General features: G+C 42.9%; 1 protein-coding gene across 1 annotated transcript in view; it reads left to right on the top strand.

Annotated features, from left to right (window-relative positions):
* Positions 1-1,134: 1,134 nt before the first annotated feature.
* The window catches only part of CMTR1 (cap methyltransferase 1), a 55,605-nt gene continuing 36,884 nt past the window's right edge, over positions 1,135-19,855 (top strand). The window contains exons 1-6 of the mRNA XM_015416939.1: positions 1,135-1,291; positions 4,056-4,190; positions 9,420-9,574; positions 13,145-13,303; positions 13,628-13,720; positions 19,442-19,513. Coding sequence (XP_015272425.1) covers positions 4,061-4,190; positions 9,420-9,574; positions 13,145-13,303; positions 13,628-13,720; positions 19,442-19,513 — 609 coding nt within the window. The 5' untranslated portion in view covers positions 1,135-1,291; positions 4,056-4,060. The remainder of the gene's footprint in view (positions 1,292-4,055; positions 4,191-9,419; positions 9,575-13,144; positions 13,304-13,627; positions 13,721-19,441; positions 19,514-19,855) is intronic.

Consider the following 19,855-nt stretch of genomic DNA (forward strand, 5'->3'; position numbering starts at 1 on the left):
AAAAGGAAGTACTTCTTCACCCAAAGAGCGATTAACACATGGAATTCACTGCCACAGGAAGTGGTGGCGGCTACAAGCATGGACGGCTTCAAAAGGGAATTAGATAAGCATATGGAGCAGAGGTCCATCAGTGGCTATTAGTCACAAGGTATAGATAGGGACTCTGGGGCAAGTGATGCTCTGTCTTCTTGGTGCTTGGCAGGGGGGTCAACAGTGGGAGGGCTTCTAATGTCCTGGCCCGACTGGTGGACCTCCTAATGGCTCTGGTATTTCTGGCTACTGTGTGATACAGAGTGTTGGGCTGGATGGGCCCTTGGTCTGATCCAACACTGGCGTCTCTTATATTCATTCTTATGTTCTTATGGTAAAGGTAAAGGTTCCCTTGCTCGAAAGCCAGTCGAATCCGACTCTAGGGTTGCGGTGCTCATCTCTGTTTCAAAGCCGAAGAGCCAGCGCTGTCCGAAGACGTGGTCATGTGGCCGGCATGACTAAACACCAAGGCGCACGGAACGCTGTTACCTTCCCACCGGTGGTACCTATTTATCTACTTGCAATTTCTTGCTTTCGAACTGCTAGGTTGGCAGGAGCTGGACCTAGAGATGGGAGCTCACTCCATCATACGGCACTCAGGTCTCGAACTGCTGAACTACTGACCTTCCACAGCCTGCAGTTCAGCGTCTTAACCACTTGAGCCACCGCAGCTCCATGTTCTTATGACCCAACGCAAAAGCCTTGAGGATCCATGGGGATCCGTGCTTCGGAATGATGTTTGTGCAGCCTGTTGCCACGAAGCCGTGGATCCATGAATTCTGTGGAGCAAGTAGTGGCTATGGACATGTTATGGGATTTAATGGTATGTTTGGGATGTCCAAACACGCCCTTCTGTTCAGCCGTAATCCTAATTGTATTCTGCAAGCAAGGATGGAAAAATGGCTTAGTATTAACCGCCGCCCCCCCCCCCCAGCTGTCTTTTGTCGCTCGCTCTCTTCAGCGCAGTGCAACTTCCAGCCGCCCTCCACTAGGGAGCGCAACAACTCGGACAACCTGGGCGGCTCTGCCGCACGGACTCCTCAGAGAGTTTGCGTCACTGGAAAGCGCCGGGCGCGAAGGAAGCGCTCCGCCCCACAGTGAAGCTGCCGGGAAACGAAAGTGAAGTGTGGCGGAGAGGAGTTGGGAGGGCTCGGTCAGCCTTCGTCTCTCCGGGCCAGGCACGCTCCTGGCCGGCTTGAAGCCTTGCACTGCCCTCCTGCTTCTGTTGGTCTGAGGCACAGCCCCCTCCCCCCCCTCCCTCGTGAGTGCAGCCGGGCCCTCGGAGGTGGGGAGAGCGACCACGGGAGGGTCCCCTCGTCTCTGCCTTTCCTCACCCTCCCTGCCCGTCTTCCCGCTGCCTGTACCCCTCATAAGTGTTCTTTACTACCCCTTGATTCCTTTTCTTCATCGCAGGTCCTTGTACTTCTGTTCTTGCCTGGCTCGGGCCTTTCATGCCTCCCTAGTTCTCCGTCATTCTCGGTCCTTGATCTCCGTTTGTTTCGTTCGCCTTCCTTCGCATTTGTCCTTCCTGCTTTGTTCAAAGGGTATGGTCGTAGTTCAGTGGTGCAGTATCTGGTTTGTTTGCAGAAGGTCCCCGGCTCAGCGCTTGACGGCCCCAGTCAAAAAGATCGGATGTGAAAGATCGACCCTGGAGATCCACTCGCAGTCAGAGTAGATAATACTGATTTTCATAGACACATGATCTGACTCAGTATAAGGCAGCTTCATGTGAGCGTTGCTTAAGCTTCCAAGGCTCGAATTCTAGGCACCTTACCCAGGCAACAAATTCTGCTGAACTCAGTGATACTTAACCCTGAGCATACCTGCTAGATTCAGGCTGTCATTCTCCAGGTGTGCTCTTCTTTGTCTTCTGAAATACACTCTTGTTACCTTCCCACCATGTTTGCCTTTTCAGCATATATTTATATGCCTAAGAAATTCTCTGTACTGTTACCTTCCTTTATTGCTTGCTCTAGTGTTTCCCTTTAGTCTTTTTATGTTTCTAGCCCATTTCCATTTATTTTTTTCCTGTCAAGTTTATCCAGTTGGTTGTGTTGCTTTTAGCAGTAATCCATCCTGATGTGATAAACCTGAAAACAGTTATAGACCTGTCTTTTGTGAGGTGATTGCTCTCTTCCAGCCCCTGCTCTCTAAAAATATTTCCAACAGTAGTTGGCCTCTAAATTAAACGGTTGGCTTCCAAAAAAATCTGTTCTCCAGCAATGGCCCTGTGAATACCAATCCACTGAATGAAATTGAAGAACACTGCAATCATAACGACACTTTCCTGGGAGTAAGCACCACTGAATAACATGGAGCTAACATCTAAGCAGATGTGCTTAGAATGCTCACTCTCTTATGATAACTTCCTTTCCTTTTGGGAGGTTGAACATTGTATTGAGGACTTGGGACATCTTCAGAATAAAGTTTGAGACGTTCCAAGTTTGTTTTTAAATTGCAGGGGTCTTTATATAATTGAAAGCAAGTTCCTGAGTGAATAAACTCTTGGGCTCAGTGCCATCCTTGGGGGAAAATTGCACTGATTTTATAAGCTAAAAGTGTACCACAGAAGACGTCGTCTTGGAATATTACACTCTTCTGAGTTGGTTGGGGTTTGGTCACCTTATCATTGGGCAGTGCTGGAAAGCATGGTTTTAACCTGGAGACGTAAATAATATCGCTGTTTTGGGTCCTGAGATACATAGGAGCCGGCCTTGCTGGGAGGGCGGGGTAATAATCAAATAGGAGAAGGGAGAGCATATAAATTTTTAAAATAAATACATAAACTTTTAACTTTGATTTATTCGTGTTCTTGGTTTTATTACTGCTGCAAATAAACGCGATTGGTTTCACTTTCCTCAATAAGCACATACCTGTGTTTACTGGAAAGGAAGACAACGCTGAATGTAAGACACCCCCCTCCCCAGTGTTCTACACAAAAAGTTTTTTGTATTGGATGCAACTGTAACTTGTAGGCAATGTTAAGATGATCCCCTCTTTTTTATGACATCTGGGGGGAAAAACTAGTTTGCTTTCACACAACCTGAATAATGCATTTTCAGTCCACTTTCAGTGCACCTTGCAACAGGATTTTACTGTGTGAAATGGCTAAACCAACTTGCAAATGATTGTAGAATTGCGCTGAAAGTAGATCGAATGTGCATCATTCATCATGTATGAAAGCACTAATAATAGTCTTACATTTGAGTAAATACTGTACTGTAGTGCAATTCGTGTTTTCTTATTCTGAGGACATCCACACAGCACAGTAAATGTTATCTTTTCCTAATTCTCTAGTATTTCCAAATTAGCATTCTCTAGGAGTGGTACATATTACACAATCTTTGCATAGTCTGGATCTTTTAACCCTAATTATTTAACTGCACCAATATGTGCCCCATGCCAAAGTGTTGGTTAGCAGTTGTATTATCCAAATATAAAGGAACTCATATAGCCAGTTTTATTTGCATAATCAGGTTTGATTTATAGAATCAGAACCAGTCAGACATTCATTCTTCCTTTGCAGGTTTTTCAACAAAAAGTGCCTTCTAAACTGGTTTTATGTTTATGGTCCATAAGCCCCCCTCTTTTTTACTTTTCTGTGATCCTAAGCACAATAGCAGCCTGATCCAGACAGTCCATGTGCAATGGAAGTTAGTCCTACTGATATCAGACTTGTTCCCTTGTAATTTTACTTAGGATTGTGGCCTGAGTTATAACCAAATTCTGTTGAAATCAACAGGATCTTCAGAATTAAACATATTTATGACAAATGCACTAGAATGAAAAGGTAGCTCCTGTATATGCTCTGAACAAGTTACTTTCAAATTGATGAATGAAGACCCCATTCAGATTTTTTTTACACAGTGGGGTTGAAATTATGTCACCTTCCTGTTTTTCTTCCTTCATGTTTTAAATGAACAATCTTGCAACGGACAGATGAAAACCCAGACTTGGCTGTTGCATTGACTTAAAATGATACATATGTGTTGGAAACTGTTTACTTTTTATTTCCATGCTTGCAGAGAAAATGAAGCGAAGACAAGAACCTGAATACTGCAGCCCACAGAAGAGGCAGAAGAAAAGGATAGAGGAGCTGGGTCTGACCCTCAGCTCCACATCAGATGATGAAACTCAACTTAGTAATCATGCAGCTCAAGGTAAGATTAGAAATGGTGCTGAGAGTCAGAAAAATTCTCATTGGAGACTCCTTGTGATGGGTATCTGGAACTGTTTGTGTACTTCAGAAAAGGAGAGAAGGGTGGGTTTTTTCTGTTTTTGGTTGTTGTCTTTGACATAGATTCCGCTGATGTGGCAAGCCTGTGTTTGGGCAGTGCAGATTTCAGTTAACTCCATCTTCCATTCCTACACATAGAAAACTGGTACATCAGAGAGAAGGCTAAGCTAGAATCCTGCCTGCCTGCCTGCCATGAGTTGGGAGGGAGTTCTTTTGGTACAGGGAAGCATTCAGTGATGTGACCCTCCACCTGCATTCTGAAGTGGCGCCCACGCACACCATTTAGTGAGAACTAGGCCAGCAGATGTAGAAGGAAGCTTCATTGCTGTTGGGCACTGTACATGACTGTACATGTGATTTACTGTATCAAATGTCCTTGTGGGAAATTATATTTAGGTCAAACATCTAGACCTGTAAAAGTCAGAATATGTGAACACAGAAGCTGCATTAGATTGCATAAACGTTCTGCACCATTAGTAAATCATTTTCTGGTCTTGGGGCATATGGACAAACAGCTAAAATTTTGGATCATCGAGACTGTACAGACTACCAACCCGAACATGTGCAGAGTGCTCTTGAGAAGAGAGTTGTTTTGGATTTACCAACTACAAACATGGGCGCCCTTTGGATTGAATGAGGAAGTGGACTGGATGTGCTGTTTGTGAACATATGTAATAGTTAATTGTTTTCTGTCTATTCTGTAAGCTGACCTGTTTCCCCCCCCCCCCATGCTGCTCCTTATCTCCCTCTCCTTCATACCCCCTCCCATCTGGTACTTTTTCCTGGCTGGCATTGAGCAATGCTAATTTGTGATTGCATCACCCTGGTTTTACTGATATATATTGAAACCAGCGCAGCAGCTAAAAAATGGAATTTTAACTCTGATGGAGGGACACACATTCAGACCTACAAAATCGCTGTTACCAGGTTTGTTAGCCAATGTAATAACTTTGATTTCAATTTGGATGAAATTAAGTATACAATTTGACTAATTTTTTTTTTATAATTTCATTTCACTTTTTAATTTAGAATAAGTTGTGGTGGTGATAAGGCTATACCTATGGCCCATCACTAATACCAGGAGTCCAATTATAAGTAGACAAGGTAACTTTATCTTTAATAGAATCATTTTTTATTTAATAATGGTTTCTTTTATACATTTGGACAAAATAATGAAGTTGTTTCTCTCCCCCCCCCCTTTATTTTTCTTTGAACAATTTCAGGAAACAACATCTGGTTTAATTATATGGATACTAGAATTCTGTAACAGGTCTTTGAATGTGTGTCTAGAATATATAGATAATAGTGACCACTGAGGAAGGCCCTTAGGGGCCGAAACACGTTTGGTCTTCAGTTGTAAAGTTTTTACCCATCATTTGTATGTAGAGTGGACAAGCTTTTACAGTCTGATTTTAGACAAAGCAATTTTTAATCAGGAAAGTTTTAACATGTGTACACCTTAATAAATATTTGTACTTTTTCATATATATGGTTTAGCTTATAGCCCTGTTTGGTTCATAGTCATACCCTGGGTAGAGTCCCCCTCCCCTTTTTTCCAGTTTTTGGGCACTGTACATGATACATGTAAATCACATTTTTAATATGTGTTTTGCACAGTGCTTGTATGTTTTTCAGGCAGACACGTAATACTAAATAGGTTATCACAGGCTTGCAAGTTATTAATTTATAAAATCCATACAATTTTACTATCTCTCAGCTATCTCTATACTGATGGTATCCCCCCCCCCCAGCTCCAGTAGCTGATGACAGCTGGTGGGCTGGTTTTGACCTCTGTCCTAAACACCAAGGAGCTAATTTGTGGTGTTCTTTCAGTTATGTTAGAGTCAGATATTGCCCCCAGACTAGACTGCTGTGCTAACATGGTATCTGTGCATCCTTCTTCAAGGTACTCCAAAACATTTGATTCTCATTATGCTGTGGAGCTGAATACCCTTGATGTTGAAAACATAAGCCTGTCAACTTTTAATGGTTTGTGTCTAGCGTAGGCCTTCACACATTTTCTTTGGCTCTAGATGTCAGCTGAAAAATTTAGGAGCCAGACTCATTTTTCAGCCTCTCGTGGTTTATTGGCCAAGCCCGGTGTTTTACATTCACCTACAGAAGCAAATGATAGTTATTTGAAAGGAACTGATTTTCTTTGCTTATATATAGAGAGGTATACAGTTTATATATAAATTCTGTGGTTTATGTAACTAAGCAGATTATTATAAAGCTGATCTTGCAATTTATGACTGGATGAGAGGGATTAAAATTTTTTCCTTAATGAAGAATTCTTCACCAGCTCAGGTTCAGCTTCTTCATTTTTGGTGCAATAGCTTTTTCATATCAAGGAACAAAATCTTCTATTGCTTGAAAAAGACCGGGAAAAGAAGTTTTGTTTCTTGGAGAGATTAAAGATCTGTTGCATCATCTGAGCAAAGTCTTCACACAGGTCTTGCCAAAGGCAAGTGCTGTAGGAAGAACGCATTCCTTGTAGACCAAAGAGGTTTGATCTCATTCCATTTGTTCTTTGTATTACTGAGGTTATGTTGACAGAGCTATGCTTTGTGTGCTATTGACCTTGATGCCAATTTATATCTGAACTTAGTCACCTTGGGTCTGCAACCAACTTGCATTGGACATAAATGGGGTCAGAGATCAGCTGGTGGCACAGAAATTCCCTGCTGTTAATTTCTGTTAAAGAGAACTCATGAATACTGTGTAAGAGATGTAAGACTTCCAGAAATGTTGAAGCCTTGGTGTGTGTGTGTGTGAAACATATGCAATATTTATTTATCAAGCATAAACTTATTTTACTGCTTTAACACAGAATGCACCATTTATAATTTAGATTATAAAATTGTACTATTTTTGCATGTTTATAGAATTTGGTTTTATAAATGCCTTCATGTTCTACAAGCAAACTGAATATACCCACTACGAGAGAGAGACAGTGCTACAGACAGATATCTTAGCACTGGTATCTTACATTTTGAAAATAAAATATGTTATCTGCACAGAAACAGTCTTATATTCTCATATGATTGAATTCAGACTAAATTTTATACCAGCGGAACAGAACTTTCCTGCTTTTCCCTCTGCAGCCCACTCATCTCCATAGAATGCTGCTCCTGGGGGACAGGGGACCCTGCGGGTTGACATGAGGGTGTCTGGAGTGTGAAGGGGAAATTGTGAAAGTTACCAGTTTAGTCTGAATCCTACCCAGTATCATAAGGCTTGCAGCATATTTGAATATTAAGTTAAGCTTTATAACATTAAAAGCAATAAACCTTTCAATAATGTGTTTATATACATACAGCATATTATATATGCCAATTAATTACATTTAAGCAATAACTATATTAATGTTGTTCATTGCCTTCTTTGAATAACCAGAATCTTGTCTTTCACCGTGTAAAGAAAAATGGTTCCTTGTTCTGGGTTACAAAGTAAAATCTTTGGTTCAGGCTGCAAAGCGGCCTGTAGAAACTTTCCCAGAGACTGTTAGAGATAGCAGAGAGAGCGCTATGACCTTGCTAAAGTGTTTTCAGCTGTGGATGGTACCAAGCTACCAACTGCCCTTGGAGCTTTCAATGAGCACATTTCAAAGCAATTGAGCTACAGACACCTATGTGGGGGTGGACCGGACCTAGCTGCAGATAATTTCGTTTCCCCCCTTCTTGCTCTTGCACATCCCAGGACATCATGTGCCTAGTAACAGAGAGAGTTACATCATCTCTTGGGTTTCTGATTGGTTCAAAGGCCTAGGATTGATCAGAGACCTTTCCTATAAAGTTAGTTAACATTCGCACTATATGGTGGTGCCTGGAGACTATTTGACATGGCTTTGTCAATAGTCCCAGAGCAACCCAGTAATGGCATCCTGACTTGATTCCTGCCTGGACTGGTTGATTGTGTGAACATCTTGTTTTGCTGGAACTGACTGCCTTTGCAACCTGGAAAGGGTAACTGGAACTATGTTGTTATATGTTTAGCTATGATGGAGAAGCTTAGGTTTTGATTATTTTATCCCTTCACTGTTTGAGTCTTGTACTTAGATATTTTTGCACCTTAAATAAATAACTATATTTTACTCTGTCATGCGCTTTGCCTTCAATTACCTCAAAGCCTGATCCAAAAGCCTGGACTCTTGATTGCCTACCAGGTTAACTGTTTTGCCTTGGAAACTCAGGCTGCAGTCTCGCTGTGCAGGGCTGACTTCTCCTGTTTAGTTCCCTGAGAAGCCGGGAGGCTTGGTCTTTCTCTCCTGGGCTCTCATATGGGATAGATTGAAAGACCTGGTGGCAACCTACCAAGGCTTGGGTGAGTTTTAGACTCTCTCAGGTATTTTGTAATTTTGTTTTGCAACACTCTCCCCTTGAACCAAACGTTCCTGCCCCGGATGTTACTGGCACTTTTGACACACAGCATTTCACTAATTCATAAAAAGTTTTTTGTAGGAGGTCCGCCCCGCCAAGTGCTTGCCCAAAATATCTAGTTTTTTTCATTGGGAGGTTCCCCCCCCCCCATTGTTCCCCTGTCCAGGGCCTTCATACCTCTAATTCTGTGTGAAGTCAGGGTACCAGTGCCATCCAGGGAATAGGTAGTACAGATGATGATGCAATTTTTTTTTTTTTTTTAAATGAAGCCGAATCCAACTCATTCAACTCTGGGAGGCAAGCTTGAAGAGTCCTAGAGTTGGAAGGAGCCTTATAGGCCATCTAGTCCAACCTCCTGCTCAATGCAGGAAGTCCAAAGCTAGATTGTTCCTGGCACACGATAGTCCAACTTCTGCTTGAGGACCGAAACAAGTTAGGACCTTCCCTGCAGGCTTTTCATATTGAACTATCGTCATCAGAGTCTGCCTTGTAAACCACAACAGCTTTTATAATGGATGCTGTTGGTCATGGCAAGTTTGTAATGGAATGCCTTTGAGGGCCACCATTTTGTTCACTAACATTCATATCTGCCAGACATTTTCTCCTGGTCACTCAATGGCCTTCTTGTTAATTTGGATGCTTGTCTGTTTCCCATAGCAACTTGTGGAGTGTTGGAATAAATTTCCAGCCATCTATTGAGCTGTAAGTCTGTGAGGCTATTATTGTCACACATTGATTGAGAAACACTGATTCTTCTCTCTGTTCATTATCAGAGTCTTCCACTACAAGCAGCAGTGAATCTGACAGCGAGAGCAGTGAGAGGCGACCTGGCATTGGCGCCCTTGACAATAAGTTTGGAGAAGACTCTCTTGTGGAGGGCACAAGTTCCCGCTTCTCAATGTATAGCAGCGTATCCCAGAGGCTCATGGTAGGTCAGAGTTTCTGCAGGAACCCAACCCAGCTTTTGGTGCTGTCCACTGTGTCTGATTCCTTTGACTGTACCTGCTAGAATCCCAAAGATTTTTTTCAGTGTGGTTTTTTTTAAATTGGGGAACCGACAGTCTGCATGGTCATGATCATGTTGCAAACTAGAGAATGTTGCTTCAGTAGTTGTATTCTAGCTTTATTTTCAAGAATGGGGTTCTGTCTCTGACAGCTATGGATAGAAAGCTTTAAAAGACCAAGGAAATAGAGAGGTTATTTTGCATAGATGTTCAGTGGCCAGAAGATGGATTCACTGTGCATACCACCCAGTACTCCTTGTGGACACCAGTCCCTCCCTGATGACTCATGTTGCCCCATCAATATCACCTTACTTTCCCCCATACATTCACAAGCAGCAGGTATGGGGGAACAGGAAGTGGAGCCAAACAGGGGTGCTCAAGGTAGAAAAGCTAGGTGCCAGTATCACCTCCACAGGCATCCATGGTGTCAGTGCTCCTGGGTTCTCTGGGCTTTTTCTTTGTCTTTTCTTATTACAATCACCGAAAGTGGGTCTTTCAGTATGCTAACTATTTGAGAGAGAGGATTTCCTCCATCTTTCCCAGCTTTAATGTTGGCATTACAGGTAGGAGTATAGTGATCTTGGGCTAAACAAATCTGAATTACAGTTCTGTAACCCAGATATACGCTTTCCTTTGGAGCAAATGGAAGAATCTCATGCAACTGTTTATGTTCTCATTCTGTATCCTTCTTACTCCTTATACTCTGAACGCCTCTTATTGGCTCTAGGCTGTTGGAATTTCAAATGAATTCCTTGCTCAGTGGCTTTTTGAAATAGATTTAAATATAAATGGAACTCCCCAGTTTAGGCTGCTGAAGACATATTGCTGTTTGGCACCATGTGAATTCTTGTATAATAAATAAATATATGAATGAAATTACCTTTTTGAAATACAGAATATTTTGTTGTAGGTGAGTGTGGAAAATTTCAGTGAAGCATGATACAGGCTTTGGTTTTGTCAGAACCTCTGAGCTGACCTTTCAGAGATTACAAAAAGTAATCTTGCATTTATAATAACTTGTACCAAGCTTCCTGTGACTGAACAAACTGATTTTTCAGCTGTGTTATATGCAGGCTACAGCAATTGCCCCAAGCTAGGCAGAAAAGGTACAGATATAGTGATGCCCCTTGAGAACATGGGTGCAGTGCTTCTGCCCACCCTGCCCCTGCCCCTCCTGTGTTTTCACCTGGGGTTACTATCTTTTTCATCCCAGCAGCTGTTCACACCTGTGTAGCAGACAAAAAAAGATGCATCAGCTTGGAGATGCAGTGATGAGGAAATCATCACTCATTGAATTTAAGCACATCACAGAAATGTTAAAGATGCAGGATCCCCATCAGAAAAAAAAGGGGGCAACCCGACCTCATGGCTTACATAAGTACTGTGTTTGCATAAAGACTCTAGTTGTCTGTAGCGTAGTTCTTCTGAGTGAAGAACTTAAAAACCTATATGAGAGTAACTCAGGTCTTGGCACTATTTCTTTTTTTGTGCCACTGAGTCACAGATGCCTGCCTAACTTGCTTTAATCCTTTTTAATTAGTAATTGCTTTCCCATTGCAAGGTTTGCCAGTTTGGTGTAGTGGTTAAGTGTGCGGACTCTAATCTGGGAGAACCGGGTTTGATTCCCCACTCCTCCACTTGCACCTGACTGGATGACCTTGGGCAAGACATAGTTCTGATAAGAGCTGATCTTGAAAAAGAGCAGTTTCTGTCAAGAGCTCTCTCAGCCCCACCTACCTCACACGGTGTCTGTTGTGGGGAGGGGAAGGGAAAGGAGTTTGTAAGCCGCTCTGAGACACCTTTGGGTAGTGAAGGGCGGGGTATAAATCCAATCTTCTTCTTCTTACACAAGTTGCACTTAAAGCACAGTTCTGAGTGTGTGAGGAAGGGTTTCCTAAAGAGGCCAGGATAGTTGCTAGGAGACAGGCAAGTCCCTCCAAACTCCCTTTGTGTTGGTATGGATTTGTGTTGATTAGCTGAGGACTCAGGGTATCAGCCACCAACTAGGGCTGCCAAGTCTCGTTGAATCGCGGCGGGGGATCGTCATTCTTCACAGGAGCTCTGCCGCGGGGGATGGCAACAGGTGTTGCACCGCCGTCGCCAGGATGTGACGCTACGCGTCGCTCTGGCAACGGGGCTCCAAACAGCCCCATTGCCAGAGCGACGCGTAGCGTCACATCCTGGCGTCGGCGGTGCAATGCCTGTTGCCGTCCCCCGCGGCAGAGCTCCTGTGAAGAATGACGATCCCCCGCCGCGATTCAACGAGACTTGGCAGCCCTACCACCAACAGTTATATTACCAGAAGCTGAATCAGTTGTGTTCTTCCCATTGTATTGATTAATTGGTTCTATAAGCCAGCTAGGGCATAATCAGGAAATAGCCATCTTTCCTGTGTTGCCTAAGGTGACATGCAACAAATAAGGAAGAACATTAGAACCCAATGCACAATAAAAGCACAACTGCAAATTGCAGGTCACAAACACAAGAAAATTTCAGTTTATATACCAAACTGTGGTCATTAAAATATCACTTCCTAAAAACCTTGGCATGCATCTGTAGGAAGGCTATTGCAGAGAATGGGAATAAAAGAGGCCCAGCTCTTGCTCAGTGAAATGTCCACTGGGCCTTCAGGCTTCAGTTATTTTTGATTCTTCTGAGTTGCAGCTGAGGAATAGAGGTTCGTTCAGCTCCTCAAAAGCAAATCTTTACTACCTTTCCCTCTCACGTTACCATTTCTGTGATAACAAGATCTCTGTTAAGCAACTTTGTTTTGTGCAATATACAGCATGAAAAGTTTGCAAGAAAGTTTGTCTGCCATTATTGATCTGTTTCTCAATACCCCTGTTAAACTTCCAAGAATCCCAGGGTTCCCTGGAATACAATTTAAAATACATACTCTTACTGAAGGGTACTGGCAGACAGAATTCCCTCTATTTACTGCCTTGCCTGTGCATCTAAACTGCTCTAGGTTTCCTCTGAGAGAGAAAAGAGAGAGAGAGGAGAAAAAAGAGAGTACCTGAACATTTGTTGTTGTTATTCAGTCATACCATTGTGTCCGACTCTTTGTGACTGAAGAAGGAAATGGCAATCCACTCCAGTATCTTTGCCAAGAAAACCCCATGGACAGTAACAAAAGGCCTGAACATACTCTCTTTTGTTATAAGCTTCTGATGTCAACAGCCCAAAGTACTTATACATTAAAACATCTGGTGACTGTAGTGACAAATGACTCCTTGGCTCGCAGCAGTTTGCTCATTTGCAGTGTTACCTGTACACACAGTGGGTCTAGTTTCTGTAAATCTAGTTTTGTGATAAGTGGAATGAGCTTGACACGGAGTAAAGGAAATCTCCTGTGAGAGGCATTAAGTATACTCAATACTTTTTAATCCTTACAGTCCAAAGCTACATAATTGCCTCTCAGCCTAAGCATAGACAAAAGTGTGGACATTTGCTGCCAGATATTATCAAAATGCTTTTTGTGCATTGCCTTACAGGCCAAGATGGGATTTCGAGAAGGTGTCGGTCTTGGGAAGTACGGCCAAGGGAGCCAAGAGATCGTTGAGACCTCCCAGCAGAAAGGAAGAAGAGGCTTGGGGCTGACTCTGAAAGGCTTTGATGGAAACTTGACCATCAACTGGAAGGATGAGCCAGAGGTAGGAGCAGGGGGGTCTAGTATGGCCCTCTCCTGCTACTTGCTCCCGTGAGGCTGGTGACAGACCCTCAGTTTCAGAGTTAATGGCTGGGAAATCCATGTAGCTTCTGGCTTCAGATTCCCAGGGTGCTGGCTAAAATAAAAAACACTGGAAGTACAATATTTTGCTCTCTATGAATGTTAAAAACACACACTAATATTCTTTGAAATACTTATTTTGAATCCCCAAGGTACAGACTGTTCTGTCAGGTTTCCATACCTTAGGGAGTTCATCTTGTTGGAATGAATGGTCCTCAGTTCAGATCTTCCTTTCATGTGTTTGCAGGCTAGTGCTTATGAGCAAGTGGACTGGTTCCCAGAATGCACTACTGAAATTCCAGATGCTGAGGAAATGAAGGACTGGATGACAGTAGGAAAGGTATTTAGACTATGAAGTAAGGGAAAGAAATGTAAAGACACCACCAGATAAAATCCAAAGAGTGGGGATAGAGTCCTGAGGTGCTATGTGTGGATTGCTGCAGAAAACTTTAGCTTGGATCTTTTGCTTCCTTTCTACTCACAGTTGGCCCCTCTGCTTGCAGAAGAGATGGAGGGTGTCTCACTGCAATTCCCAACTTCAACCCTCATGATGTCCCTGAAGGGCTGATGACCCATGGGGTCACAATTTGAGAAGGGGGCTAGGCACCTATTTTGGGAAAGTTCATGTTTATGCCCCACAGCTCTGCTCATTGTGCAGATCCTAGTGTGTGCTGAATGCATTTCCCTAGGTAGAACTACAAAATAAAGTCAACATTGCTCAAAATAATATTAATATGATTGAGTAAATATGACTAAAATAAGAACATAAGAACATAAGAGAGGCCAATGTTGGATCAGGCCAAAGGCCCATCCAGTCCAACACTCTGTATCACACAGTGGCCAGAAATACCAGTGCCATCAGGAGGTCCACCAGTGGGGCCAGGACATTAGAAGCCATCCCACTGTTGACCCCCCCAAGCACCAAGATGACAGAGCATCACTTGCCCCAAAATGATATCCACTTTCTAAAAGCACTGCACTGGCTGCCTATAGCATACCGAATTTGGTTCAAGGTGCTAGTTCTTACCTTTAAATCCCTTTATGGTCAGGGGCCTACATACCTAAGAGACCACCTTTCCCCATATATACCCCAGAGAGCACTATGATTGGGGACCCCAAATTGTTTGGCCCTTCCGGGCCCCAGAGAAACCAGGCTGGCTGTGATGAGGGCCAGGGCCTTCTCTGTGGCAGCTCCATACCGGTGGAACAAGCTCCTGGAAGAAATCAGAGCCTTGCGGGACCTTTTACAGTTCCGCAAGGCCTGCAAGATGGAGCTCTTCCACCAGGCCTTCCATTAGTGAGCCGCTCTCCATAAACTGAGGCCCTCGCCCCAATATTAACAGCCTGTACCCACCGATATGACGCAGACTATGATATGTATGATTTGTCAGATGTTGCTAATGCTCGCTATCGCTCTACGATTCATACTAGCACTTTATGTTTTTATTTCTTATTTATTGTGATTTTATTCAACTGCCTGTTTTATCTGTTTAACTATCTTTGTGTAAGCCGCCTTGAACTTGCCCTGGCGGGGAGGGTGGGATAGAAATGAATTTAATTAATTAATTAATTATGTTAAAGCGTAAATAGGAAAGTCACCATGATTTTTGTAAGCTTTTATTTATTTATTTATTAAAACATTTACATCCTGCATTTCCTCTTGTTTCAAGACAGCTTACAATAATAGTTAAAACATTCCCAGCTAAAACCAAAGAATAAAATAGTTATCCCCAAATCCCTTCCCTCTCCCCTCCTTAAAAGATGCCCGCCATTGGTAAATCCCTGGCAAACAAGCAGCCCTCCAGTGCCTCCTGAAAAGCACTGTGGACAAGGCCCGGGCTAGCTGGTTGATGCCGGACGAGCCATTCTCTGAGTGGTGGGATAGACAACAAAGGGGTACCTAAAGACTGCAGCCGGCACACAGGGACATATGGAAGGAGACAGTTCTGCACATACGTGGGTCTCAGGTGTCATGAAGGGCTTTAAAGGTCATAACCAACACCTTGAATTGAACCTGGAAACAGACTGGCAGCCAATGTAGTTGTTTCAAAAAGGGCAGCATATGTTCCAGTGATTAGCTCCTGACATTTTAAGTGCCAAATTTTGTGGACCACAAAGAATTCCCCTTGTAATTTATTTGTTTATTATGTTTTACCTTGCCCTTCCTTCAAAGTGTGGTGTATGTAGTTCCTCTCCCCATTTTGTCTTCACACACCCTTGTGAGATAGCTGAGACTGAACTTGTGTGACTGACCCACGCTCGTCTAGTGAGTTTCATGGCCACAGGGGTTTAAATTTAAAAGCCCTCAACAATGTTTTGCAGTAATCTGGAAACTAATAGCCATCTTATTTAAAAATACCTGTAAAAGTAATAGCTCTTTGTCTTTTTCTAGAGTTAAAAGAAACTTTATCTGTACATGGCTGGGTTCAGAGGAATGTTTCATCTTCATTATCTTGTTGGGCTCTTCTTTCCTTGCCCAAATCTGTGTTAGATTACAGCACAGCTAAACTTCATCCATGTAACAAAACCTTGAATATTTTGCCAAGCTGATCAAAGCCACAGATCCTGCAATGATGCTCTCATTTTGTATAATGTTCTGTCAGTATTTGGCATAACATATTACAACTGTTACAGTTTGCAAAGCAGCAGTGCATAGCCAGAACTGTAAACAGCAGCAGAGAGCAAAAAATATTTCTTGGAAGCTGGCAGGTTTTTTTTCTTAATTATCTGCTGGCAGCTGCTGATGTTCTGTTGTGACACTTAGAACTGTTTATACAGAACTCACCTTCCGCCTTTTGCTTGAGCTGCAAATATGCCAGTTTTTGCTTCTGCTTTGGGGTATGAGGATCTGCTGCTGTTCTTGGATAGTCTGCTAAAAATCAAAGTTAAGATAGACCTATCCCCCCCCATTGACTTGCATGCTGTTACTTGTTTTTACTGAAAGGAATTATTGACCAGAACTTGCTTCTTGCATTTATCTTCCAGGTGTGAAGCTCAATGGACTCTTTTATGGAGAGCCATTGTGAGTCTAGGAACAATATGAACCCACTGGTGGTTTTCGGTATTGCAGCACATGGAGCCTCAGTTTCCAGTTTCCTGTATGGGTTGTCCATTAATGACCTTCCCCACAGGATTTTTTATTAGGTCTTCACTGCATTTTTAAGGGTGAATATTTGTGATGTAAAGAAATAGCTTGTGGCTGAAATGTTCTTCAAAATAGCCCCCCCAGCTCACTTATAGCAGCAGCTTCAGCACACACCTTTCTTTTTAAAAAAGCAATATTCTTGTTGGCTGAATGGTCCAACAAGTCCAGCATTAAGTAGCCACTATGTTCATTGTCTTCTTCCCCATATCTGGAGCTACAACAGTTCCCCTGCATTACATGGCTATTTCAATAAGCAAAAATGAAGTGAGTGGTGTTCACCCCACTCTGTTGCTGAACAGGTGAGCATTTTGACCTGTTTGCAGCCCTTTGTTCCTGTGTGTGCTTGAGCTGACATGTGTATACTAAGTACATGTCATTGTGAAAGAGGCCCAGTTTTCCAGTTGGGCCCAATTCCAACTGGGGAGCCAAGCTAAAGAAATGATCTTTGTTCTTCTACCTCTCAGATACTGTAAAGGAGCTGCAGGCTAATGTTCTAACATCATGTGTAAATAGTTGTTGAGGTGATATGGACACAAATCCTAGTTGGAAGAGAGCACTGAGATCTGATACATCTAAGAGACTTTTATTGAGCAGGATACTCACATAGTCAGAATAATATTGGGCACGTAAGTGGCATTGTATACTAAAATGTCCTCAGTAAATGGAAATGTTCCCAACAACTGTACACAGTTGTGCAATGGGTTAGCTTGACTGTTGGAAATTAGTGAGGTGAAGAAGCCAGGAAAACAGAAGGTTATATTATCTATGCTGGCATGGCTCTATACATGAAAGTCACCTAGGCTGGTCTCTAAGTCCCTAGGCAGCCAATAATATAAATGGGCCTCATAACTCCACCAATAATGACACTTGCAGTTCCAAGAGGGATGTTGGGGTCAGTGGGGGGACCTGAGTGAATGTCACACAATACAGGACTGAGCATAACAAGGAAATTGATGATGTACACGGCAGAGTGTGTTATTAAGCACCCATGGGGGGATTGTTGTGGCTCCAGATATGAGGAACAGAAGCAATATAAAGCAAAGTGTTTGATCTTTTTCAGGCTTGGGAACAAGAAGGAAATGCTGATGAGTTAAGTGGAAAGCCTTCTGACTGGATGGAAGTGTATCTAAAAGCATTCCCATAATGTCAGAAAATTTCCATATAAGGAAAGGAAGGGAAGACTTGGATCAAGAATGAGGTGTTCTAGAGGTGGTATTAATTATGTCAGCTGTGTGAAAGAGACCAATGCCACTGGGATCTTTCTTAGGTTGAAATGTACCAAGGACTGAGAGGAATTTTGCCAAGGCTACCTTGGTTGTGCTAGAATTCTTTGAATAAGGTTCTGAAAGCTTTCACTGTCTTAGTGGATCAGCTTCTCTCTGAGCTTCACTGTGCCAGTTGATGTCTGTCTGAGCTTATCAAGCTGCTTGTGAATATCTCAACTTGCCATCGTGACTGTAATGCTGTCAGGCTGGGTGTCCTCACTTCTGCCTGTTCTTCTGCCATCTTGCTTCCTTCCAGTCTGCAGTGGGCCCTGCATAAGTGGCAGGCACAGAATGGTCAATGTCACAAAATGGGTGTGTGTGATAAAGAGGCTAGCAAGATGGGTGCTCTTTTTGTGAATATGGGAGAGAACCCCTTCCATAGCTTAGAGAATCCGTGGATGGAGGAGAATTTGTCTTAGAGAAAGCAAGTTCTTTGGACACTTTTTAAAATCCTGGCCCACGCATAAGATGAAGCAAGCCCCAGATTAAAGAGGGCATGTGGCAAACCACTGTGGTGAAGTGGGTAAGACTGTGTTGACCTAGGACTAGGGAGACAGAAGTTCATATTCCTACTCACTGTGAAGCTCATTGGTTAATCTTGGGCCAATTAGTTTCATCTTAACTTTATTGACATATTTGATTTGAAGATAAAATGGGGAGTGGAGAATCATTCTTTGTCCTGAGCGCTTTGAAGGAAGGGCAAGATAAAAATGTAACAAATAATTCTTTTCTCTGTGGCTTTCTGCTCTGACAGCATCTGCAAGCTAGCATTTGCTAGCAAGTGTGAGAAGACCGCTTTGCATGTGAAACCCTTGGTCACAATCAGTTTTTTTTAGGGTGTTGATGGTTAAAGCAGAGTTTTCCTGCATACTTTGCAGGTCCTCTGTTCAGTCTAGTCCCAGTCCTCTGTTATGGTGCTCAGCACGTCCACACAGAGGACAGCCACCTTACAAATGATGCTGCATCTCTTTAAAAAAGTAATAATAGGCTGCTGCTTAAATTGGAGAAAACCCTTCTTTGTTGTGGCAGATGGTTGATGGCGTTACTTAAACCAGCCTCTTCTGTGTTGGACAGAGTGAATTGTGCCAGCACTGTGGGTAAACAGAGCCAGTGTGGTATAGGAGTGGACTGGAATTTGGGAGACCCAGGTTCACATTCCCATTCTGCCATGGGAGCTTGATGGGTGACCTTGGGCCAGTCACACACTCAGCCTAATCTACCTCACAGGGTTCTGTTGAGGAAAAAAATGGAGAAGAGGAGAGCAGTGTAAGCTCCTCTGGGTCTCCACTGGGGAGGAAGGTGGGGCATAAATGAAGTAAATAAACAAGGGAGTAGAGAGCTTCAGTCTGAGCAGGTGCTCTTCTCTCTGTTGGGTTTGCATCTGGCCTTATTGGAAGCCGAGGACTTGAGAGGCTGATGTTCTCTTTTTTACTTCTTGTGATTTGATTTCCAGGCATGGAGAGAAGTAACAGCGATACTTCCTTATTTTGCCACTCCTGATCCATGTGCCTTTGAGAAAGAATTTGTGAGGTTGATTCTCAATCTTGGATTCTTTTATTTGCAGTGCTCACCTGTGTGCTCTGGAAGGTGTCTTGGCTGTGAGCAGGGCAACAGGTTCAATTTGTTGATTCATGTCTTCTCCTTTTTGTAGAAGAAACTGGCGATTGAAGACGAAACAGAATTTTGTGGAGAAGAACTCCTGCACAATATGCTGCACTGCAAGGTGACTGTCCTCTGTTAGAGGGTGGAGACATAACCAAAGAGATATATCCTGCTAGAAGATGAGCCTTTCTTTTCTTGCTTACTGAAATAACAATCTGGCCCAGAAGAGACAACTTTGGCTTCCTTTGTGGTTGCACTCTCAAGTTTGTTGTAGCATGACTACATATTTGTTCTACTGCTACCTTAATTATAATTTTCATTGACCTTGTGTGATGGAATGATCAGACCATCTCTGTTTCTCATAACTAAGTGGCTGTCATTAGATGTACGCTAAGGGCAAAATATGTATGGAGCTTGAAAGCATCCTGTCCAGTTGTGTCTTGGAACAGGCTTGTCCCTTCTT

Source organism: Gekko japonicus, unplaced genomic scaffold (genome assembly GCF_001447785.1).
Source record: "Gekko japonicus isolate JY-2015 unplaced genomic scaffold, Gekko_japonicus_V1.1 scaffold342, whole genome shotgun sequence".
Classification (NCBI taxonomy): Eukaryota; Metazoa; Chordata; class Lepidosauria; order Squamata; family Gekkonidae; genus Gekko; species Gekko japonicus.